Source organism: Staurois parvus, unplaced genomic scaffold (genome assembly GCF_062004578.1).
Source record: "Staurois parvus isolate SC_StPar_1 unplaced genomic scaffold, SC_StPar_1.0 ptg000105l, whole genome shotgun sequence".
Taxonomy (NCBI): domain Eukaryota; kingdom Metazoa; phylum Chordata; class Amphibia; order Anura; family Ranidae; genus Staurois; species Staurois parvus.
Window position 1 is genome coordinate 1,366,878 of NW_028317901.1, and position 24,445 is coordinate 1,391,322.

Here is a 24,445-nt window from a genome sequence, read left to right on the forward strand (position 1 = left end):
CCTCAGCATTGTCTCCTTTCTCTCCTTGGTCAAGAGGTCACAAGAAGTCACAATTAGCCTGCCCTTCACTGAGTGCCATGTATATCAGACCCTTCTGTGTGAAAGTCAAGGAGATTACAACCTGGACATTCACAGTGGTAAGTGCCGGCTTCCAACATGCCTGAATAAAGTGTCACCGAACATCTTGTATATCAGTTTACTCCTTCATGACAGCTTGGAGTAAACTCCTGATCTGTAGAGTAAACTCCTCATAGGTAAATGGACAGTAGGTAGCCTGTTTACTGTGCACATCTGAAAAGATTGACCCAGCAAAATGACAATTCAGATATTTGCCAATCCCAGGTTGTCTATGTTTTTTCAAGTAAGCTCCATGTACTCTTATTGGTTGATGTAAAATTGTTGGTACACTGTACATTGCAGCTGATAAAGGCACTTTTTAGGAGCTTTTCTGCTTTTTTTTCAGCAGCCCTTGAACCCTCCCTAATGTTTTCCTATGTGACCATGTACACTATGTTGGACACTATGTCGTTTACAGGCAGTTGAGTTTACAGTCGTTTTTTTTAATGCACCAAACCTGCATTCAGGAGTAGATTTTATCAGCGTTTCAAACGCTTGTAAACACGGCTAACTGCATTTATAAGAATTTGCGTTTGGAATTTTTTTTTAACTTCCATTTCCAGATGCTGTCCAGAGCCTTTTTTCATCATGAAAAATGCATGCAAAGCATTTTCCCGGTACTCAAATGGACTTGGTACACCATACTTTGAGGTTTTGCATGAAAGAAAATATGTTAGACACTGCTGCAATAATTTCTCCACAGAAATGAGCTGGAACACATCCAAACACCACAAAAAAAAAAGACAGCTAATCTTAACAAATACTGCTCTCTCTGCTTCTGCTCTCTCTATTTCTCTCAAAATGTCTGAAATAGTTAATTTTGTACTGTTTTTCAGTGCATTCTGGGCATTTTGGAAGGTCTCCTGAGGTTATCTTTAAAAAACGCTTCTAAACGCAAGCGCTCATAAACGCAGTATGCAAACGCGGCTAAACAGACGTTTTTTAACCTACGTTTTCCAGCAGTCAGTTTCCATCATTCAGAAGTGTCCCGTGTACATGGAGCCTAAGACTGTACCACCACAGCATATATGAGGAACAAGAATCAGACATAGCCCTCTGCTAAAAGAGGTTGGATTGCCAGTTTATTTAAACTCAGGAAAAGTTAAAAATGTGGTAAAGGGTCGGAATTACATTTTTACTGATATAACATAAGTTAACTGAGTTTAAAATTGTGTAAATCTGCTTTTGCACTTTTACTTTTATTGCGTAATAGTATTTGTTTCTCCTAGTTTTATAGTACAGCCAAAAGAGTTGGTTACGTTGTGCAAATTTGCTATGCAAAATCTACATCAAAACAAAATTTCAAGATTACCTTTTTTCTTAAAATAGTATTTTTTCTCACATTAAACATTTGATATGTTTTCTGTTTTCTGGAGTGACTAAAATATGGGTTTATGAGATTTGAAAATTATTGCATTCTGTTTTTATGCAGATTTTATACAGTGTCCCAACCTTTTTGGCATTGGGGTGGTACTTTTAAAGGGCATCAGGGTTTAAAGTGAATTAGACAAAGACAACAGCAAGATTGTTGCACATCACATCATTTCTACACACTGGCATGTTGGTTTTTGCAGTCACAGCACTTAGATGTGCATTAAAATTGCATGCACCAATGTCTGGAACTTGCTTTCTATAATAAGTACTTTATAAATGCCCCAGTGTATCTATTTTAGAAAGCACTTATTTGTTACCTTCTTTGGCAGCTGGGATCATTTTGCTATGGTCTATAATTATACGTTTTGTCCAGAATGATTACTATATTGTTGGCTCCAACTCTTTGTACTTTCCAAATAACCACACCCTTCAGGTTTTAGGCAGACCATACATGATTCATTTTCTTTTGTTTATCCAGCGGGTGTATCTATTCCCACATCCACACATTGAAGGTGGATAGGGGAATCCCTCCCTTTGTGCTATTGCATTCTGAGAACGGGGAGATCTCCCCACCTTCAGAATACACTCATCAGCACCGATGAAGCAAACATTTTTCAACAGCCTGGTTGTACAGAAGTTGATCGAGAGATCAATTTCTGTGCAACCAGCGTACCAATAGATGGATCCATATTTGTCCGTTCCCTGCTAAACCAGCTAAATATTGATCCATCTATGGTCGGCTCTAGGCAGTGTGCTTAGTTTTCCCATGTTCATTAGTAATTAACCCCACTTGCCCTTCAGAGGATTTACCCCCCTTCCTGACCAGGCCATTTTTTGTGATACGGCGCTGCGGTACTTTAACTGACAATTGTGCGGTCATGCAACACTGCACTCTAATGAAATGTATGTCCTTTTTTTCCCACAAATAGAGCTTTTGGTGGTATTTGATCACCTGTGCGTTTTTAATTGTTTTGCGCTATAAACAATTTTGAAAAAAACAATATTTTTTACTTTTTGCTATAAAACATATCCAGTAAAAAAATTTAAAAAATCAAATTTCATCATAAATTTTGACCAAAATGTATTCTGCTATGTCTTTGCTAAAAAAAAATCCCAATGTGTGTAAATTAATTGGGTGAAAGTTATAGCGTCTACAAATGGTGGTATATATACTTGAATTTCTTTTTAATTTTTTTTATACTAGTAATGGTGGCAATCACCGACTCATAGCGGGACTGCAATGGGCATTATGACACTGGGTGGGAACTGACTAACTGTCAATGACACTAATACAGTGATCAGTGCTAATTGAAAGCACTGACACTGTACTAATGACAATGGGCAAAAAGGGGTTAACATCTTTTGCATTTTTGGCGTGTTTTTGTTGTGTTTTGCAGGGTTTTTTTTCAGTTTTTTTTCTTGTTGCTAGGCAGATTTAAAATGCAAAATGCATCAAAAACGTGGCAAAAATTAATAAAAAACGCAGCAAAAAACGCACTACTCGCTTTTCTGCAGAGTTTCCATTAAAGTCTATACAAACAAACGCAACTTTTTGTGTTAAAAAAAGTCCCTGACCCTTTCCAAATACGCATCGCGTGAAACGCGGATGTGAACATGCCCTCATAGGAAATCATGTTAATGGACTTTACTGCATTTCTGCAAAATGCGGAAAACGCTTAGTTGTGAACCTAGGGTAAGAGAGCAAAGTTCTGCTTTAAGGGGGAGATTTACTAAAATTGGAGCACTCAGAATCTGGTGCAGCTTTGCATGATAGCCAATCAGCTTCTAACTACAGCTTGTTCAAAGTGGAGTTCCACCCAAAAGGGAAAGCCCTGCTTATCTGCCTCCTCCCCCACTCCACTGCCACATTTGGCACCTTTTGGGGGGGAGGGGTAAGCAGGCACCTGGTTTTGACAGGTACCTGCTCCCACTTCCGGTTGAGTTTGGTGCGGTGAACCGAGTTGGAAGTTTGCCATCCACCCCACAGCCCTCTGGGAAACTCGACAGGTCCCAGGGAACTGCGGCCCATTCACAAAGTGCAGCATGCTTCGTGCACGTGTAGTAGACAACCGGCTCTGAAGCCGCAAAGTCGTTTTCCCATAGTCAAGTTGGCAGTGCCAGCCGAAGGATCCCAGGACAGGCAAGTGCCCGAATATTAAAAGTCACCAGCTACATTGCCTGTCTTTGTCTTGAAACATTGTCAGCTATGGATTAGACTTCCCCTACTTGTGTCTGTTTGGGAGTTACATATTTATGTTGTTGTACATGGTCTGTCATGCCATGCTGGTATGTTGTTTTGCATACCTTAAATAAAAAGTGTAAAAGTCAGCAGCATACAGTATTTGTAGCTGCTGACTTTAAATTTTTTTTTGGGGTGGGGCTGGAACTCCACTTTAACCACTTCCTGACCGTGCTATAGCCGAATGACGTCTACAGCGTGGTTGTCCATTTCTGGGAGGGAGTCATATGACATCCTTCCAGGGTGCGCCTCCCGCGCTCCCCCAGCGGCACGCACCGGCGCTCTCTGTGGTTGCTGTGTCCTTTGGACACAGATGATCACATGACACGGTAAAGGTCACAGAGAGGTGAGGAAAGTACTGCCAATCGGCAACTGTGAAAGGATTTATCTACACTGATAACCAGGGCACTTATTATCAGTGCCCTGATTATCAGTGCAGCCCCAAAAATGCCCAGCAGTGCTGCCCATCAGTGCCTAGGAGTGATGGCAATCTGTGCCTGTCAGTGCCATCATTCAGTGCCGTTAGTGCCCTTCAGTGCTGCCTATTAGTACCCATCAGTGCCGCATATCAGTGCAGCCTCACCAGTGCCTTCATATCAATGTCCACCAGTGCCACCTCATCAGTGTAGCCTATCAGTACCCATCAGTGCTGCCTATCAGTACAGCCTCATCAACGCACATCAGTGAAGGAGAACATAAGGGTAAAGTCCTCCTGCGCTCAACAAGTAGTGGATATACACAAACAGCTATCACCTATTCCTATACCAAAGGTGCAAAATAATCATAAATAATGATGGTGAAGCGCTAGTAGATATAATAAAACAAATAAATTAATAGAATAAATCACACAAAGTGCTAAATATAATAAACATTTAAATTGATACCATAAATAAAGTGCTAAATAAGTGATAATCACTGTGATAAAGTGCAAAGCAAAAAAAGGGGTCTTAAATGAAGACCTATACAACATGCAAGTACACACATGTGCAAAAAACGTCCATGCAAAAAATAGCAGATGTAAGTGCTTCACTTGTCACTCTGAAAAAACTTTTTGTGCTTGTGTAACACTCAGGTGGATCACTATCCGTAAATAGCCAGAATGCCCCCTCACCTCCTTACCGAGACCCCTCCGGGCCACAGCGCTTTGTATAGCAACACTTTTCCACACCATGCAGCTTTAAATGAACCTGGCTCCAATGGCTCCTTGTTATAAGTTCTCCCTTCTAATGGTGGTCACCGCAGCAAGAACTCACAGATATGTACTATTAAATCAAGGCCATAAGGGAGTAAACAGAAGAGACCTCCATAGTGCAACTCTTATTTATTCATAGTAAGACAAAACCACCCAAAAAAACACTCACAATTGCTGAATTTCAAACAAGCAGTTTCCCATATGCTATGGGTGTATTGCAGTCAATAGGAGTGCGACCGGATGTGCGTCACCGCGCTCTACGCCTTACGTCACGATTTGGACACGTGACTTCCTCAGGATCCTGAGTTTTTTTGGAGTGACAACTGAAGCACTTACATCTGCTACTTTTTACATGGACGTTTTTTGCACATGTGTGTACTTGCACTTTGTATAGGTCTTCATTTAAGACCCCTTTTTTTGCTTTGCACTTTATCACAGTGATTATCACTTATTTAGCACTTTATTTATTTATTACTTCAATGTAATTGTTTATTATATTTAGCACTTTGTGTGATTTATTCTATTAATTTATTTGTTTATTATATCTACTAGCGCTTCACCATCATTATTTATGAGTGAAGGAGAACAATTACCTGTTTGAGAGTTTTTATAATAAAAACAAAGAAACTTTTTATTTCAAAATGTTTGGTCTTCTTTCGTTTTTATAGCGCAATAAATAAAACACCCAGTGGTGATTAAATACCACCAAAAGAAAGTTCTATTTGTGTGAAAAAAATTATAAAATGTCATATGGGTACAATGTTGTATTTCCGTGCAATTGTCATTCAAAGTGCGACAGCGCTGAAAGCTGAAAATTGGCCTGGGCAGGAAGGAGGTATAAGTACCCGGTAGGCTAGTGGTTAAGCTTTGACAATAAAACCTTAAAGCTGATGGGCACCTATGCACAGCTGCACTGGATTTTGTGCACTCCAGTTGTAGTAAATTTTCCCTTAAATGTTCATCAATCAGGACTTGAAATTTTTGTAATAATAGATTAGTTTAGGCAGTTTGACAGTTATTAAACTCATAGTCATATAAACCATTACTGAGACAGAACTCGCTTCCCTCTAATATCTAATTAGGAATGTATGCATGCATATACAGCATTTTTCGTTTTCCAAACAATCCCTTATCTTTTTGAATAGCTAAAATTCTTGATCAAATACATCATATAATTAATTATATGATGTATCACCCCTGAGGTACATCGCAGGTTAAGAGATGCTATCCTGGAGGTACAAATGAGAGTAGTAGGTAGTGTTGAGATAATATGAGCCATAGAGATGAAAAGGAAAAAAAACCTATTCTATCTATATCCTGTTACAGTGATGTTCACCGAGAATAATTAATAACATTGCACAGAGTAATTATTTGCTGTGATATAACATATTGTAGCCCTTCAGATTTTGCTTTTGTAGCTATTTAGTGTGCTATTGAAATCTGAAGTAGGATTTGTTGCTTTGGGCACACCATAGCTCTTTCACACTGTTATTAAATAAAATGCCATACGTGTACCTGAAATGCAAAATTACACTGCCTACTCTGCGTGTATCGTGGCTAGGAAGGAGCTGTGAGTGTTATGTCAGCTTGCAGATCCCAACAAGCACACTGTGCTTCCTGTGCCTGTAATGTGTTAATTTATCCTTCTTTTCCCAGACTAGATTTCCTTGCCTGTAATTATCGTTAATCGTCTAATTACCTTGTCTGCAATGAAATATCGGAGGACGTGGGGGTTGTGTCTTTGTTTATATCTCTAATGTGAAGATAAGGTGGAGCAAGTGGTTTGTTCAAGACTTCTGATGACCACATTATAGCCATTTTATCACTTCTGTCAGATTATCTACAGCTAGTCGTCAAATATTTTACAATACAAAGTAGATCTAAACACAATCACTTAAATCTCATAAGCGTAATGGAATCATTTAATAGTCTCCAGTCTTTTTTAAATCTGTAGCTTTCATTAAATTAATGTCTGGTAATCCTGCCATGAAGGGTTTTATTCATGCATTTCCTGTTATAGGGTGGCAACTGTCTTCCAATTGTACTCCTGCATTGTTACCCTGATGGAGAGTACAAGCAACTGAGCTGAAATATTGCTTATGCATAGTCCACCCTGGTCACTCTCTGGAAGTTGGAGCAGAGCAATGACATTCAGCCACAGATAATTGTGCTTGTAGACAGGAGGTGACTGAAAAAGGCTGGATGATATCAGCAGTGCCAAGATGGAAATGAGTTTAAAAAGGAAGTACAATGCAGAAAACAGATTATTTGGTACATTCATGTAGGAAGCAGGATCACATTTAGGTGGAATACCATGGTCATCTGCTAAGAAATACAGTGCTGTCTATATCAATAGCTGGGTTTGCATTTATGTTGTTGTTGAGTAGGCTTCCCAAGGCCTTGGAAGGCCAGGGATGTTGGAAGTTAGGTATGTATGAATGAAGAAAGAGAGGGGTGTGGGGGTGATCTACAGGATGAGACCTGGGAACAAGTTCCTTTTTGGCTAAACTTTCAGCTGTCTCTGTGGCCTAGATATTGAGTTGTGAAAAATAAAACCCAATTACGAGACAATGTTCAATCCATGGTGACCATATTTTCTTAAATTTATTTACAATGTCATTTAAATAGCTGTGAAATTTTATTTGCAAAAAAAGTTCTTTGCTTGTGAAATCGTAGAGCTGACCATCAGACTCAGTTTAGAGTTTGTTTTGCTGCTATGAAGAAGGTTAAGTGTGAATTGCATGTTGGTGTATTCCTCTGGCTTCATGTTTAGAAGAGCTTTCAGGTGGGTTTTTGATGATGCTTTTATCTAGTACTTTGAAAGCAGGTTGGTATACCTTGGCCCAATATCTCGCTCAGACAGTCCCACCAAAAAAAATGCCAGAGGGTGCCTTTGGCAGCTCATGCCCTGAAGAGCAAGCATCTTGGGTCTTAGGCTCAAGTCTCCGTGGGACAATGTACCACATTAGAAGTAGTTTGCATCTAGCTGAAACAGGCCATGTAAGTGTACATAGGTGAAGTGTGAAGTTGAGAAAAGTCCTAGTGAGGATTACTATATAGTAATTATTTTGCCCTGTCCATGGGGACAGCTGGGGCAGTGGTCTAAAAGAAAGGCTAAACTTTTTGGACAAATGCATGTTTTTTTCCTTGTGAACAGAAAATGTTTTATTTGAAGGTATCAGAGGGTTTCTAAGTTGTGGATTTTATGATTAATTCATAGGCATGGCATTTGTTTAAGATACACAATGGCAGAATTTACTAAAACTGGAGCATACAGAATCTAGAGCAGCTGTGCATAGTAACCAATCAGCTTCTAGCCTCAGCTCGCAAAAAAAGAAAATAAAATTTAGCATAAGCCCCCACTCCTCAGGCATGCGGGCTAGTATCCCCATAGCAAGGGGACAGAGAGCATGTAGTCCCACTTTTGTGTTGATTCCAGATATGTGCCCTTCAGCATTGGTGTGTGCGCGTTGGAGAGAGGGGGCTCCCTACCAAAGTACCACTGCCTTGAGTGTCAGCAAGTTAAGGGGCGGAAAGCATATTTCCACTATTGCAGTCAAATTTGAGAAAACCCCACTATGTGTTTGTTATGTGTTCCCATTCACATAGTATACTTATTTATTTATATTTCTTACCTTTTAGATGTTTCTTAGGAGCAAGTGTCATGGGTGTCTGCCATGTTTTTTGAACAATGTCATAGTGAGTCTGTCCTATGTCTCTCCTTAATACCAAACAGTGCAATACATTCAGCTTCTACACCTTTAACCCTTTGTTAGGACAGTCAGTGATAGACTCTAGTTACAATTGATAATGAACATCTGCCTGCACAGTACAGATAGGGTTAATTATGGCAAACATAGCTGCCCAGCCCCTCATAAGCTGCAAATTTGTATTTTTTTAAAGTAGACGTTGGGTCAAAAGCTAACTGAGCTTAAATCTACTCCCATCCCCATTCTAAGGCTATTCTAACTACTCTGTAAAGGAAAGATGTCTATACTTACATATTCTGAAGGCGCTCTAATTCGGCCACATGGTCAACTGTCAGCAGCAGCTTCAGTGTATAGGAGGAACAGCTGATAATGGATGCCTCATAGTAAACCTATGGGTGACGTTACTGCCTGGGCTCTGCAACCTTTGCCAGCCGCTGGGGAGATCATGTGACCGGACTGGAGCACCTTCAGATTAGGCAAGTATACACATCTTTCCTTTACACTTAGTTAGCATAGGGCTCAGCCCAGCAGTTTTAAACCTTTGTGTCTCTCTTCCTGGTGCCGGCATCTTTACTATGGGCACCTAGGTGTGGCAGCTTGAGGCTTCACAGCCAGGTACCCACTGCGCATGTGCGAGCAGCTCTTTGCAACGTGAATGGTCTGGCAGTTTTCTGGGACCTTTCACATGTCGTCCCAGAAGACTGTGGGAGGACTTAGGTGGTCAGAACAGGAGTGGGAGCAGGTACCTGTCAAAATTGGGTACCCTCTCCTTCCCGAAAGCTCCATTTCAAAAACAGGAGTGGGGGACGAGGCCTTAAAGCGGAACTTCCCCTCTTGGGTGGAGCTCTGCTTTAACCAAGCCAAAGCTTTAGGGGTACAGGGAACTGGGTGATTGCCTTGTGTTCCCTGTGACATCACTCAGGCATAATACTATATTAGTTAATGCTTAGATTATATACCAATGTAAGTATGAACTTATATCTCAGCGATTTAAGCACAAAGAAAATCTCTCTGTATAAAAGAGTGTCTGACTAATGGAAATAGCTGGGTGTGGTTTGATACTACACTTAGGGTCCATTGACACCAGCCAGCACTTCATAGTGTATTTGCTGGTGTGCAGTGTTATCTGGCAGAAATCACCTCTGTATCACACCATTTTTTTTTAAATTTTTTAGTGAACTTTATTGAAATGTCACAGAGACATTTCATAACATCCAGTTGTGAACACACTACTCTTTTTCAGCACACTGCTGCAACACAGTGGTGTGGATCAGGCACACAGGGGACAAGACATTTTGCCTTGTCATGGTGTAGGACTGTGCTGAAATAACCACCCACCACAAGATCTGTGCAGTAATCCAGTGTGAAACTTTGCCTCTGTGCAGGAGCTTTCTGTAGTAAAGACTGGTCACTTCTACCCTCTCTTCTTGTGCAGTGTGACTGGTCTTGTCTCGGCCTTCCTGTGGTTTTCTTCATGCAGTCTGTAGTGGGTTGGTCTCCTGGATCCCTTCCAACAGTCTTATGTGCAGGCCAGTGATAATGTCACCAGTACTTTATAAGTTAACAATTGAGTTTGAAAAAGCATGTGGTGCACCAAAAGTGGGTTTATATCCTTTGTAGCTATTGATGAATATATTAAAATGAATGTTTTTGAGTCTGAATTTCAGCTTTAAACTTCAAACCTGTACTTTCAGTGCAGTGATTGCTTTGTGGACATGGTAGTAGTAATGTTGGATTAACTATATGGCAGTTGCCATAACTGGAATGTTAGCAGTCCTTTTAGCTTTAGAAACAGAGATTTTTTTTTTTTGTTTAACTATGCTTAGTGTTTTTTAATGTTTTTTTGCAGCTAGGTATAGCTTACTGAAAATGAAAAATAACAGTGAAAGATGAGTTCTGATTGGTTGGTTTAGAAACTTTGCCCTACTGACTGAGCCTTAAGTTGTGTCTGCAGCACCTACACATAATGCAGTTAGCAGCTTTAATAAATGAATAAATACTATTCATAAATAAGACAGCATTATTCCTCTTTACATTAGCCATGCCTCTACATATTAGAATAGCTACAGAGCAGTTTCAATTTAATAAAATGAGTTGACACTTTTAATACCTTCAGATTTTTAATACTGCTGAAAAGGCAATTTAACAATTGGGTGCTCAAATATTAGTCAGTTGTTAAATTGTTGCTGAACTATTCCATATGAGTAGGATCTATTACGTGAAAATCAGCAACAAACAAAATGCTGACATCTAATGTAATTTATCTTCATTTTATAGGAAAACATAAAAAAAAAATAGAGTTGGAGTAATGCAAAAAAATCAGAGTAATTGTTCACCTTTTTTATGTTTTTTTTTTCTCCTCAGGTGAGTCCACGATCCAGTATGATTCTCCCGCTGCCACCTTGCCTGTGTCCCATCCTGTTGCTTGTACTGGGCTCCTTCCTGTCTGGCTCGGCCTCAGGTTGTCCCCAACGTTGCGAATGCTCTGCTCAGGATCGTTCTGTTTTGTGCCACCGCAAGCGTCACCTCAACGTCCCCGAAGGCATCCCCACTGACACACGACTATTGGACCTCAGCAAAAATAGGATCAAGGCGCTTAACCAGGACGAGTTCTCTTCCTTTCCTTATTTGGAGGAGCTAGAGCTGAGTGAGAATATAGTGTCTTTGATTGAACCTGGCGCCTTCAATAGCCTTTTCAACCTACGATCTTTGGGGCTGCGAAGTAATCGTCTCAAGCTCATTCCTTTAGGTGTATTCACAGGACTCAGTAACCTTACACAACTTGACATCAGTGAAAACAAAATTGTCATATTGCTGGATGACATGTTCCAGGATCTTTATAACCTCAAATCTCTGGAAGTTGGAGATAATGATTTGGTGTATATTTCTCATCGTGCCTTCCGTGGACTCAACAGCCTGGAAGAGCTGACACTGGAAAAGTGTAACCTCACCGTGGTGCCCACAGAGGCTTTGTCACACCTGCATGGTCTCATCTCTTTACGGCTCCGGTACCTTAACATTAATATAATTCGCGACTACTCCTTCAAAAGGCTTTTCCGGCTGAAAAGTTTAGAAGTGGCCCATTGGCCATATTTGGACACAATGACATCCAATAGCCTCTATGGATTAAATTTAACATCTCTTTCTATTACACACAGCAATCTGAGCGCTATACCATATGTGGCAATCAGGCACCTTGTTTATCTTCGCTTTCTTAACCTTTCATACAATCCAATTGCATCTGTGGAGGGATCTATGTTGCATGAGTTGTTGAGGCTTCAGGAGTTCCACCTGGTAGGTGGTCAGCTTTCTATTGTGGAACCCTATGCGTTCCGTGGTCTAAACCATTTACGTGTACTAAATGTTTCCTCCAATCTCCTAAGTACACTGGAAGAATCTTCTTTTCACTCTGTAGGCAACCTAGAAACGTTAATTTTGGATCGTAACCCACTGGCTTGTGACTGCCGTTTAATGTGGATCTTCCGGCGACGCTGGCGTCTCAACTTCAATCGACAGCAGCCATCCTGTTCCAGTCCAGAATATGTTCAGGGAAAGGAGTTCAAAGATTTCCCTGATGTGCTGCAGCCAACTTATTTTTCATGCCGAAAAGCACGCATCCAGGATCGAAGTCCCCAAGTGGTCCATGTAGATGAAGGGCATACAGTACACTTTTTTTGCCGTGCTGATGGAGATCCACCACCTACCATACTGTGGCAGTCCCCACGGAAGACTTTCATTACCAGCAAAAGTAACGGTAGGCTGACTGTATTCCCAGATGGAACTTTGGAAGTACGTTATGCCCAGATCCAAGACAATGGGACTTATCATTGTGTGGCAAGCAATGCAGCTGGTAATGATACTTCACTGGCCCATCTTCATGTGCGCAGTTACTCACCTGACTGGCCTCACCAACCCAACAAGACCTTTGCCTTCATCTCAAACCAGCCGAATGAAAGCGATGTCAACAGCACTCGTGCAACTGTCCCTTTCCCATTTGATATTAAAACTCTTATAATTGCCACCACTATGGGATTCATATCCTTTTTGGGGGTGGTCCTGTTTTGCTTGGTTTTACTATTTCTTTGGAGCAGAGGAAAAGGAAACACTAAACATAACATTGAGATAGAATATGTTCCACGAAAGTCTGATGCTGGACTCTCTACTGCAGATGCTCCTCGCAAGTTTAACATGAAGATGATATGATATTGGTTGATCAGTGGGGGAAAGAAAAGAATAGGGCAATAGGGGCAGGCAGTGGATTGCACGTAGCCTGTTCTTATTCCACCTTTTCTGTTAAGCCCTTACTGGACAAGCTGTATAACTCTGGAGGGAAAGCAATGGCAACAGGAATTCCATAGTCTGTACTTTTTGATCCATGGACTTTGTATGTTTGGGGAATGACCTTTGCACTTTTAACCTTGTGAGTTTAACCTTCAAAACTCCCCCAGATTGCAGAAAGCCCACCTGTTTCATAACAACTATACAGTTGTTGATATGGGGGGGAGGGGCAGGAGGATAGGATTGGGCAAATACAATAATAGAAAAGGAAAATAAAAATCCCCAGTCAAAAACAGGAAAAGCTGAAGGAATGCGAGGCCAACTGACTCTGAAACTAAACTTTGACCTCTGTATCTTCTCCTGATTTCAATACCTGTGATTTTTATGAAAAAAATAAATATGAATATTATTGAAAAAAATTAAAGAAAAACTGTAAAACTCCAACAGCAGTGATTTTTTTGCCTAACAACTGATTTATGGCATGTCTTTTTTTTTTTTATAAAGGAGGTTTGTATGTTAATTGTAGGTGCCGAAAAGTCAGTATTGCAGCCAACAAATTCGGCATTGAATGGACACATGAAATCAGTTTGAATGGTTCCAGTTAACATAGTAAAGTAAAAAAAAACTGCAATTGTAACAACGTACATAATGTAGTAAAATTGTTTTTGATATGGAACCTGACCTTTCAGAAATACCAATTACCAGACACTTAAAGCTGAATTCCAGTCAGCCCCCAAAATACAAAGAGTGCTGCTGTACAGTAGACTGTGAAAGGCTGGTGCCAATCAAATTCAGGTACTTATACTAGTTGCATGAAAATATTTGAAATTATTTATTAGTGAATACATGGCTTCATTGTTTTTAATCTTTTATATTTGCCTGGAGTTGAACTTTAACAAAGAACATCATGAATTTGGTTATGTGGACAAAAGGTCAGCATTAAAGTGGCATTAAACCCAAACATTTATTATACTCCAGCTTACCATTTCTTAGGTGTGATGACTGCATTAATTTTTCTGCTTTTAGGCTTTCTTTCTTCTATTTTAATTTGATGATCTGGCCAGTAAGTCTGTAGTTTTTCAAAAAAGCAAGCTCTCCAGCAGAATGTGAAAGTTACAGATATGAGTCAAAGCAAATAACACTAGTATGGGGTGCTTACAACGATCAGCTTTTATTTGTGTAAAGCCTTCATCCCAAAAGGACATTTCTGTTTTCTGTAATTGATTATAAAGTAATAGCTGGAGTTTGGCTTCAGTTTGTTAGTGTATTTCAATTTGCTAGTACAGCTAACATTCCCCTTCCCCAGATTGACAATGCTGCTGCACAAAGGTACCCCCTGTGCTCCTTCATCCAGAGTGGGGGCACTCTAATACAGGAGGTGTGTTACTGACCAAATCACAAGGTGAACACTGAGGGGAAAAAGCCTAAGAAAAGAAAACTAAAGCAGCCACAACATCTAATAATAAGCAATAATATAGTACACTTTTGGTTTTGAGTTTAATACCACTTTAAAATGGAGGAAGGAGTAAGTGTAGAAGGAAGCAGAGGCTGACAGTGAGGACACAGAAGGTGAAGATATGTTAAAGCGGACTCTAGGCACATTTTTTTCCCTCAACATTCTACAAACAATACCCCATAATGACAATGTGAAAGAAGTTCATTTTTAAATCTTTGCTGCAGTTTATTAAAAAGAAAAAAAAAAACACATGTACATAAGTATTCACAGCCTTTGCTCAATACTTTGTTGAAGTACCTTTAGCACCAATTACAGCCTTGAGTCGTTATGAGTATGATGCTGCAAGCTTGGCACACCTATTTTTGGGCAATTTCTCCCATTCTTCTTTGCAGTACCTCTCAATGTCCATCAGGTTGAATGGGGAGTGTCGGTGCACAGCCATTTTTAGATCTCTCCAGAGATGTTCAATCGGGTTCAAGTCTGAGCTCTGGCTGGGCCAGGACATTCACAGAGTTGGCCCGTAGCCACTCCTTTGTTATGTGGGCTGAATCAACTGAATTTTCCACCAGATGACTCCAATCAAGTTGTAGAAACATCTCAAGGATGATCAGTGGGAACAGCATGCACCAGAGCTCAATTTTGAGTGTCATGGAAAAGGCTGCGAATACTTATGTACATGTGGTTTTTTCGTTTCTTATTTTAATAAATTGCAAACATTTCAGAATTTCACGTTGTCATTATGGGGTATTGTTTGTAGAATGTTGAGGGAAAAAATTAATTTAATCCAATTTGGAATAAGGCTGTAACATAACAAAATGTGGCAAAAGTTAAGCGCTGTGAATACTTTCTGGTTGCACTGTATATAAAGTATATATAATATATATTTAAAAAAGAAATAAAATATATATATATATATATATATATATATATATATATATGTACACACACACATTTTTTAATGTGTTTTCTATTGGGGCTTGTCTTGGTGCACAAGAAAGTGTTTTAATTTACATGTTTGACAGTACATTTACAGTTTTGTTAATATTTATATTTTTTACATTTCAGATATGGCCACTTTACATTAAAGTCATCTTTAGGGCCAATTCACACCAAAACATGGTGCAGGAAAGGCACCTCAAATGTAGATGCATTCATGGACACCAGATCGCATTGTACTGAGGGCCTTACAATTTGGTGCAGCGTGCTTTTTAAAAGCAGTGCATGCACTACTTTTTGTGCAATCCAGAGTGATTTCAGCCCATTCAAATGAACTCCTGTGCGATTCTGGTGTAAATTGGCCCTTAGGGCTCGTTCACACTAGGCTGTTTTGCCAACGCTTGCCAAACGCCCCTATAGTGTTTGGCAAGCGTTGGTCCGGCGTTTGCGGAGCATTATTAACGCTCTGCAAACACTCCACAAACGCCGCATGCGCGGTTTAGCGGCGGTTGCTAGGCATTTGCCGAGCGTTATTAACGCCCCACAAACGCCTATAATGCAGTTTGAGTGGTGTTACCGCTCCGCAAACGCCCCGCAAACGCGTCGCAACCGCACCGCAAACGCCGGCCGGGCGTTTGCGGAGCGGCACCATAGACGAGAATAGGAGGCTTCAAAGCCTCCTGACTCGTCCAGAGGCGTCCGTTTTGCCGCGACGCAACGCAAACGCTCCCGTTAGAACAGCACCATGTGCTGTAATGTGCAGAATTGGCAGAGGCGTTTGGGAAGCGGTAAAAACGCTTACCAAACGCCTCTCTGCCGCCTGCACACAAGGCTAATGTGAACGTAGCCTTAAAGCTTAACTAATTTGTTATATTACATGGTTTACAATTAAAAAAACAAGTTTGTTAAATAAGGTGAGGCCAATATTCAAATATGTTTCTATTGTGAATTGTAAGGAACAGTGAACACTAATGGGGAGCCATTCACCCTAAGGTCTCGAAATCTTCAGCCCAGAACATACTAAATCTACTGAGACTGTTTTCCCAAAAAAGTGAAAAGCAAACAAATAAAAAATATATACAGCGGGACTGCATTATAAGCACATTGGTAGGGGAAAGTCCTGCAAGTCAGCAGCCGCAGCCAACTACTATGATGCTTACAGCAAAAAAGTGTATTTAGTGATGTCATTTAGTATGCAAATAAAATACAGACTTATGATTTTCTCACATTTTTACTTTTGAGTAAAGTGGGGAAGGGATAGAATCTCTGCCTGTTTTTGTTTGCAGTCTATGGTACCTTTTTCAACCAGGGACTCTAGGCACTTTGGGGCGCCTTCTGAGTTCTTTGGGGGTGCCTTGGCAAAATGCCTAAAAATTGCCCCAAATTGGCCAACAATTGTGTACAAGCCAGCGTGTAGATCAAGCCTGCTTTTTTGTTACAAAAAGCCACCGGTTTTATTGTTCAGCATTATGACCTTGGGCACCCTGCAGGCCACCTGCCAGCATCCTAACATCCGCTGACATTATTGGTTGATAAGAAGCACATTGCGCACCTGCACAGCATCTTTGTTTGACCCCCTCCCCATCAGCATTGTGATCAGGTTAGCTGTGAGGGGGAGAGAAAATGAGGACAAATATACAGTCATGGCCAAAAAAAAAAATTGGCACCCCTGTATCTCTCTCAGATAATGCACCACTTCGCCCACAAATATTACAAATATTTAGGCATTCTTGTGTTTATTTCTTTTGTTTGTATTGTTATGACACAAAAAAGTGGAGAAACAAAAAGCCAAATCTAGCACATTCCATGCAAAACCCCAAAAATGGACTGGACAAAATTATTGGCACCCTAAATTTAATATTTGGTAGCAGAACCCTTGAAAAAAAATAATCACTCGCTTTGAAATCAATCACTTCCTGTAACCATCAATGAGTTTCTTACACCTCTCTACTGGGATTTTGCCAACTGCTCCAGGTCTCTCAGATTGGAAGGGTTCCTTTTCCCAACTGCTGTTTTGAGATCTCTCCACAGATGCTCTATGGGACTGAGATCTGGACTCATTGCTGGTCAGTTCAGTACTCTCCAGCGCTTTGTCTGAAACCATTACTGGGTGCTTTTTGACATGTGCTTTGAGTCATTGTCCTGCTGAAATCCATGACCTCTGACAGAGACCCAACTTTTTCTGACAATGGGCCCTACATTGCACCCCAAAATTCTTTGGTAGTCTTCAGATTTCATAATTCCATGCACATGGTCAAGACATTCAGTGCCTGAAGCAGCAAGGCAAACCCAAAACATCAGTGATCCTTCGCCATGTTTGACTGTAGGGACTGTTTTCTTTTCTTTGAAGGCCTCATTTTCTGAAAACAGTAGAATGATGGGCTTTACCAAAAAAGCTGTAATTTTGTTTGGTCTGTTCACAGCACATTCTCCCAAAAGGATTTTGGCTTCCTCAGGTAAGTTCTGGGAAACTCCAATATGGCTTTTTTATGTTTCTGTGTTAGCAGACCTGTTGGGTCTCCTACCATAGCATCCCTTTTCATTCAGATAGTCACATATAGTGCAAGCTGACACAGTTGTACCCTGTGCCTGAAGATCAGCTTGAACTTCTCTGGACGTTGATCACGGTTCTTTTGCCATCAATCCAAAAATTCTTTTTTGCAATTTTTCGTCCAGGTGCAGGGAGAGTAGCTACAGTGCCATGGGCTGTAAACTTCTTGACAATGTTGTGCACAGTGGGCACAGGAACATTAAGATCTCTGGAGATGGACTTGTAACCTTGTGATTGTCCATTCTTTTCAACAATTTATGTTCTCAAATCCTCAGACAATTCTTTGTTGCTCTTTCTCTTCTCCATGTTCCATGTGGTACAGAGACACACAACAAAGGATGAGTCAATTTTTCACCATTTTACCTGGTTTCCAGTGTGATTTCTGTATTGTCAGCACCTGTTAATTGATATAGGTGAGTTTAATTACAAATTACAGGAGCATCACAAACTTGGAATGCAATTATTCCTAACAATTTTGAGAAGGTGCCACTAATTTTGTCCAGTCCATTTTAGGGGTTTTGCATGGAAAGTGTCAGATTTGGCTTTTTGTTTCTCCATTTTTTGTGTCATACCAATACAAACAAAAGAAACATGAGAATGTCTAAACATTTGTCATTGCAACAATTTTCTGGGCAAAGTGGTACATTATCTGACAGAAATATAGTGGTGCCAATATTTTTGGCCATGACTGTATGCCAGTCAGACACCCAACAAAAATCACATCTAATGTTGTGTGTCCTACGTGTGGAGCCTGCACTATATAAAACTATTAGTTTCAGGTTTTTTTACATTTCTAATTTTTCTAATGTTTAGCGACTCTTTAATGACTGGCATAGTACAACAGGACTGGCGTAAGGCCAATGAGGTGCCAATATTTAAAAAAGGGGTCAAAATCTTTACCAAGTAATTTTAGACCTGTTAATTTAACTTCTATAGTTGGGAAGATACTGGAGAGTTTAATATAAGACTACATAGATGAGGTCTTGCTGGAAAAAAATATTTTAAGCAACAGATGGTATGGATTTATGAAAGACAAAAGTTGTCAAACAAATCTGATTTCTTTTTATGAGGAGGTGGGCAAAACCTTGGACAGAGGGGTGGTGGTGAACGTGGTATACTTGGACAGAGGGGTGGCAGTGTATGTTTTATACTTGGATTTTGGAAAAATGTTTGACACAGTTCCCCACACATGGCTAATGTGTAAGGTAAAGTATACAGGCTTGGAAAAATCAGTATGTAAATGGATAGAAAACTGGCTAAAAGATCGTATTCAGAGAGTAGTGGTTAATGATTCATACTCTGAATGGTTTAGGGTTGTCAGTGGTGTACCTCAAGGTTCAATGTTGGGAGCCTTACTTTTTAATATATTTATAAACAATATAGGGTCTGGGATTAAAATCCCATTTTAGTCTTTGCAGATGACATCAAGCTGTGCAGTGGAATAACGTCCTTACAGGAGGTCTCCAACTTACAAGCCGACCTCAATGCACTGTTTAATTGGACAACTATGTGGCAAATGAGGTTTAATGTTGATAAATGTAAGGTTCTGCACTTAGAGGCTAAGAATATGCATGCATCATACATACTAGGGGGGGTACAACTGGGGGAATCAATGGTGGAGAAGAATCTGAGAGTTCTGGTAGGTCAGAAGCTTAGTAATGGCATGCATTGCCAAGCTGCGGTTTCTAAAGTGAGCAAAATTCTCTCTTGTATTAAAATAGGTATAGACTCCAGAGAGAGAGATGTCATATTACCCCGGTACAAATCATTAGTAAGACCTCATCTGGAATATGCAGTTCAATTTTGAGCACAAATTCACAAAAAGAACATTGGGGAACTGGAGAAAGTACAGAGAAGGGCAACCAAACTGATAAGAGGCATGGAGGAGCTCAGCTATGAGGAAAGATTAGAGGAACTGAATTTATTCTCTCTTGAGAAAAGGAGATTAAGGGGGGATATGATCAACATGTATAAATACATCAGTGGTTCATATAGTGAACTCTGTGTAGAGCTGTTCAACCTCAGGTCATCACAGAGGACAAGGGGGCACTCTTTACGTCTGGAGGAAAAGAAATGTAATCTCCAAACACGGAAAGATTTCTTCACAGTAAAAGCTGTGAAAATGTGAAATAGACTCCCTCAAGAGTTGGTTCTGGCCAGCTCAGTGGATTGCTTTAAACATTACCTGGATTCTTTCTTAGATACACAGAATATAACTGGCTACTATTTATAGGTAAAGTTGGTCCAGGGAATATCCATTTGCCTCTCGGGGGATCAGGAAGGAATTTTTTACCTCTGCATGAGCAAATTGGATCATGTTTGGCTGGGTTTTTTGCCTTCCTCTGGATCAACTGTGAGTATAGGATTTTACTTTTTTTTTTTTTATGGTTGAACTGGATGGACATTTGTCTTTATTCAGCCAGACTAGCTATGTAACATTTAACAATGGGTGACTTGAGATTTTGCAGAATTTTAAAGGGTGCCTTGACTGGAAAAAGGTTGAGAAACACTGGTCTATGGGTTTGATTTACAAATGGCAAATAGATTATGCACTTTGCAAAATGCAGTTGTTCCAAAGTTTAGTAAATCAGCAGAAGCTCAGCTGACTTCCATCATCCAATCATGTGTGAGCAAAAATACTTTTTTTGTTTTTATTTTCATTGCACATGATTGGTTATTCTTTGCAAACTGAAGCTTTATCTCATTTACTAAGCTCTGGAGCAACTGCACTTGCAGAATGCAACGGCACTTTGCAAAGTGCTTAGTCTATTTACCTTTAGTCAATCAACCCGTATGAATTCACTTTGCAGGCTGACCATTTTTTTTGTCCTGGGGTCCATTGTCATGGGACAAAAAGTAAATTGAGATCCAGAAGTTTACAGTTTCTAGAACAGATGTGGTGGGTATCTTCCAATGGGGGCACCTGTTTCAACTACAACTGTCAAAGAGTGGATATTCCCTGTCTTTAGAGAAAAGGAAGGAAAGTTAGGAAGTGAATCTTCCCAAGGGGACATAGCACAAAAATAAGGGATTTGACCATTCCCTTTTTTATTCAAAGCAAAAAAAAAGATAAAGTTTTGGCTTTAGCTATACAGAACTTAAAGTTGGAGTCTGATTAGCTACAACTTATAATAGTGATTTAGCACTGAAGCCTAATCATTTATAGGTATCAAAGTGGTTCTGAAAAGGTACAAGGTTTTTTTTTACCTTAAAGCGAAACCTTACCCATAACAACTTGATAAAAAATAATGTCTTTATTAAGGAACATACGTTCCACATTAGTAATTATGCTACCAAAATCACTGTGTGCTGTAAATTGCCTCCAGTATTGTTCCTGTTTCTTCTTGCTGGAGGCTGCCATTTTGCTGAAGCCCACAGCCCCTGAGCAGCAGTAAATCTTTAGGCTTTCAGCAGATCAGCCCCTACAAATTTGACACAGTATTACTGGATTTTAAAACAGCATAGGCATTTAGTTTTCATGTTTTACATAACTGTACCTGTAAAAGGGGCCAGCCTGAAGTGATCTAGCCGGAATTAATTAACTGATTAAAGTTTCACCTTAACCACTTGCCTACTGGGCACTTATACCCCCTTCCTTACCAGGCCAATTTTCAGCTTTCAGCGCTGTTGCACTTTGAATGATAATTGCACGGTCATGCAACATTGCACCCATATGGAATTTTTATAATTTTTTTTCTCACAAATAGAGCTTTCTTTTGGTGATATTTACTTGCCACTGGGGGTTTTATATTTTGCGCTATAAACAAAAAAAATAGCAAAAACATTAAAAAAAAAAAAAGGTTTCTTTGTTTCTATTATAAAATTTTGCAAACAGGTAATTTTTCTCCTTTACTGATGTGCGTTGATGAGGCTGCACTGATAGGCAGCACTGATGGGCACTGATAGGCAGCACTGATGGGCACTGATAGGCAGCACTGAAGGGCACTAAAAAGCGGCACTGATAGGCAGCACTAATGAGGTGGCACAGATAGGCGGCACTGATAGGTTGAACTGATAGGTGGCATTGAAGATGGGTACTGATATTCAGCACTGATAGGTGGCACTGACTGGCGGCACTACTGGGCACTGACTGGCACAACTGCTGGGCACTGACTGGCACAACTGCTGGGCTGCACTGGTGGGTGGCACTGATGGGCACAGGTGGGTGGCACTGATGGGAAGAGGTGGGTGGAACTGATGGGAAGAGGTGGGTGGCACTGATGGGCACAGGTGGGTGACACAGGTGGGTGGCACTGATGGACATAGGTGGGTGACACAGGTGGGTGGCACTGATGGGCACAGGTGGGTGGCACCACTGGGCACTGGTGGGTGGCACCACTGGGCACAGGTGGGCGGCACTGCTGGGCACTGGTGGGTGGAACTGGTGGGTGGCACTGCTGGGCACCGATCATCAGGGCACTGATCATCAGTGCCCTGATGATCGGTGCTGATCCCTGCTCTGACAACTGCGGGTTCTCGGCAGTACTTTCCCCACATTCTGACAGCATGAGGAAAGTGCAGCCGAGAACCGGCAATTGCATTTCCCTGTGATCAGCGTGTCATTGGACACGGCTTATCACGTGGTAAAAAGCTGCTGTGATTGGCCTTTTACCACATCACGTGATCAGCTGTGTCCTTAGGACACAGCGGTCACGGAGATCGCCGGGTGCACACCCCGGAGGGTGAGCAGGAGAGCGCATTCTGGGTGGACGTCATGTGACACCCTCCCAGAACTGTCCGGCCGCAGTGTAGCCGTCATTCGGCTATCTGCGGTCGGCAACTGGTTAAATCATTCTATGCATTAAGTTAAAAAACCTGCATGCAGCTCAACCCTCCCCCAAATACATACCTGATCATGATCTCGATCCAGCAATGTGCACAAGAGCAGTGACTCTCTTTCTCCTCATTGGACAGTGAGGCATCATTGGGAGCTATTGCCTCCTGCTGCTGTCAGTCACAGCCAGAGAGGAGAGAGAGGGGGCAGGGTGAGCCGCACTCTGGGTGTCAATGGACACACAGAGACGGCTTGGGGGTGAACATGCATGAGTGCCCCCAGAGCAAGTGGCATGCTATGGTGGCACTCAGCAAGGAGGAGGAGCCAGGAGTGCCAACAGGGAACAAGAGGAGTGCAGGATCAGGGCTGTTTTGTGCAACATGTTGGTCAAACAATAAAAGAGAAAAATTCCCAGGTCATCTTACCAACCAGCTTGCAAACAAACTGAATTAGCCTGTCTAACAGTATGCATTAAAAACAGGGGTTTAGTTAGCACACATTTCCAAACAGATGTGTAAGCTACAGAGCCTCATCATGGCACCCCAATATTCTGCAGTTCCTAACTCTAAAAATTTTGAGAGCCCCCAATAGTAGAGGCACATATATTTAATGGATGGACTGAGGGCAGGTGAAACCGAGGAAGGTACAGGAGAGCACTGGACACCCAGCATAGCTCAATGGAAGCCTAGGTGTCCAGTGCAGCTCTTCACCAACAAATCATCAGTGCAAGAAATGGACACTGCTCCAGTTTATAACTGGCTTTCACAGCAAGGAGCACACGGAAGGGCGACACATGTCAAACAATAAAAAAAAGAGTATAACATGCTTGTTTTTTTAAAAAATGCCTTTAGAATCACTTTAAACCTCAGACAGGACGGTGCATTGAATGGCAAAGGCCTGTATCAAATGAGGGTTGTTCACTGTTCAGTAAAACATGTAAGCACACCATCATGTAAAGAATGACATGAACATACTTACCCATGTAAGGTGTGAAAGAACACATACCTATGTAAATCGTACATTCCCTTAGCACAGTTCATAGTAACAGAGCTAAATGTATTGTCAAAGAACATACTGTTCTCTATGAAAGAACTCTCCTATGGCCAGAGAAGATGTAAAAGGACCTACGTAAGTAAAAGACTTAAAAGAACTTTCCTGCAGCTGGTAAGATGTGGATAAGTTCCCCAGTGGCCGAAAGAAATGAGAAGATTTGTAACGGATCATGTAAAAAAAAATTCCCAGACTTAGCTAACTTATTCAGCAGCTAAGATGTACAGCTGACTCTTTTCTGGATAAGAGGTAAGAGAACACAGCTATGTGGATGTGACAGATCTTTCATTGCTGTAGAAAATCTACAAGAACTCTACTGCTGCTGGAAAGAACGAAGAATACCTACATATAGATGCGAATGACAAGTTGTGATTTTTTTAAGTGATGTTTTGTGTATTTTTGAAAAGTGATGTTTAAGACCTGCCTGAGGTCTCTTTCAGCTATGCTTGCTGTTACATTTGCCTGTTACCTTGTCAGCAGTAAAAGGTTAGAATATAGAAACATGAGATGGGGCAGACATTTGTAAAAATGGAAAGAGAGTGATGTGAGATATTTCAGCTGTTATCTCCTCCCTGGTTTCTCTGTGGTTTATTCTATTTCCCCAGCTTCTCTGATAAGCTAAGGAGGACTAGAGCTAACCATGCACTCATACTTTTCTTTTTTCCAGCTTGTGGGCTGAGAATTTTCCAACAGGCTACTTTGAAAAATCTACTTTTGTCAAATGATGTGGTACTGGCTCGAATTATGAGCAAAGCAGGAATCCAATTA

The 24,445-nt window shown here is 40.8% G+C and overlaps 1 protein-coding gene across 5 annotated transcripts in view; it reads left to right on the forward strand.

Moving 5' to 3' along the window:
- LINGO1 (leucine rich repeat and Ig domain containing 1) overlaps nucleotides 1-13,354 on the forward strand; it is a 513,120-nt gene extending 499,766 nt beyond the window's left edge. For all 5 annotated transcript variants that reach the window (XM_089671358.1, XM_089671357.1, XM_089671359.1 and 2 more), the window contains one exon: nucleotides 10,997-13,354. In XM_089671358.1, the coding sequence (XP_089527484.1) occupies nucleotides 10,997-12,835 (1,839 nt within the window). In that variant the 3' untranslated portion in view covers nucleotides 12,836-13,354. The remainder of the gene's footprint in view (nucleotides 1-10,996) is intronic.
- Nucleotides 13,355-24,445: the final 11,091 nt, after the last annotated feature.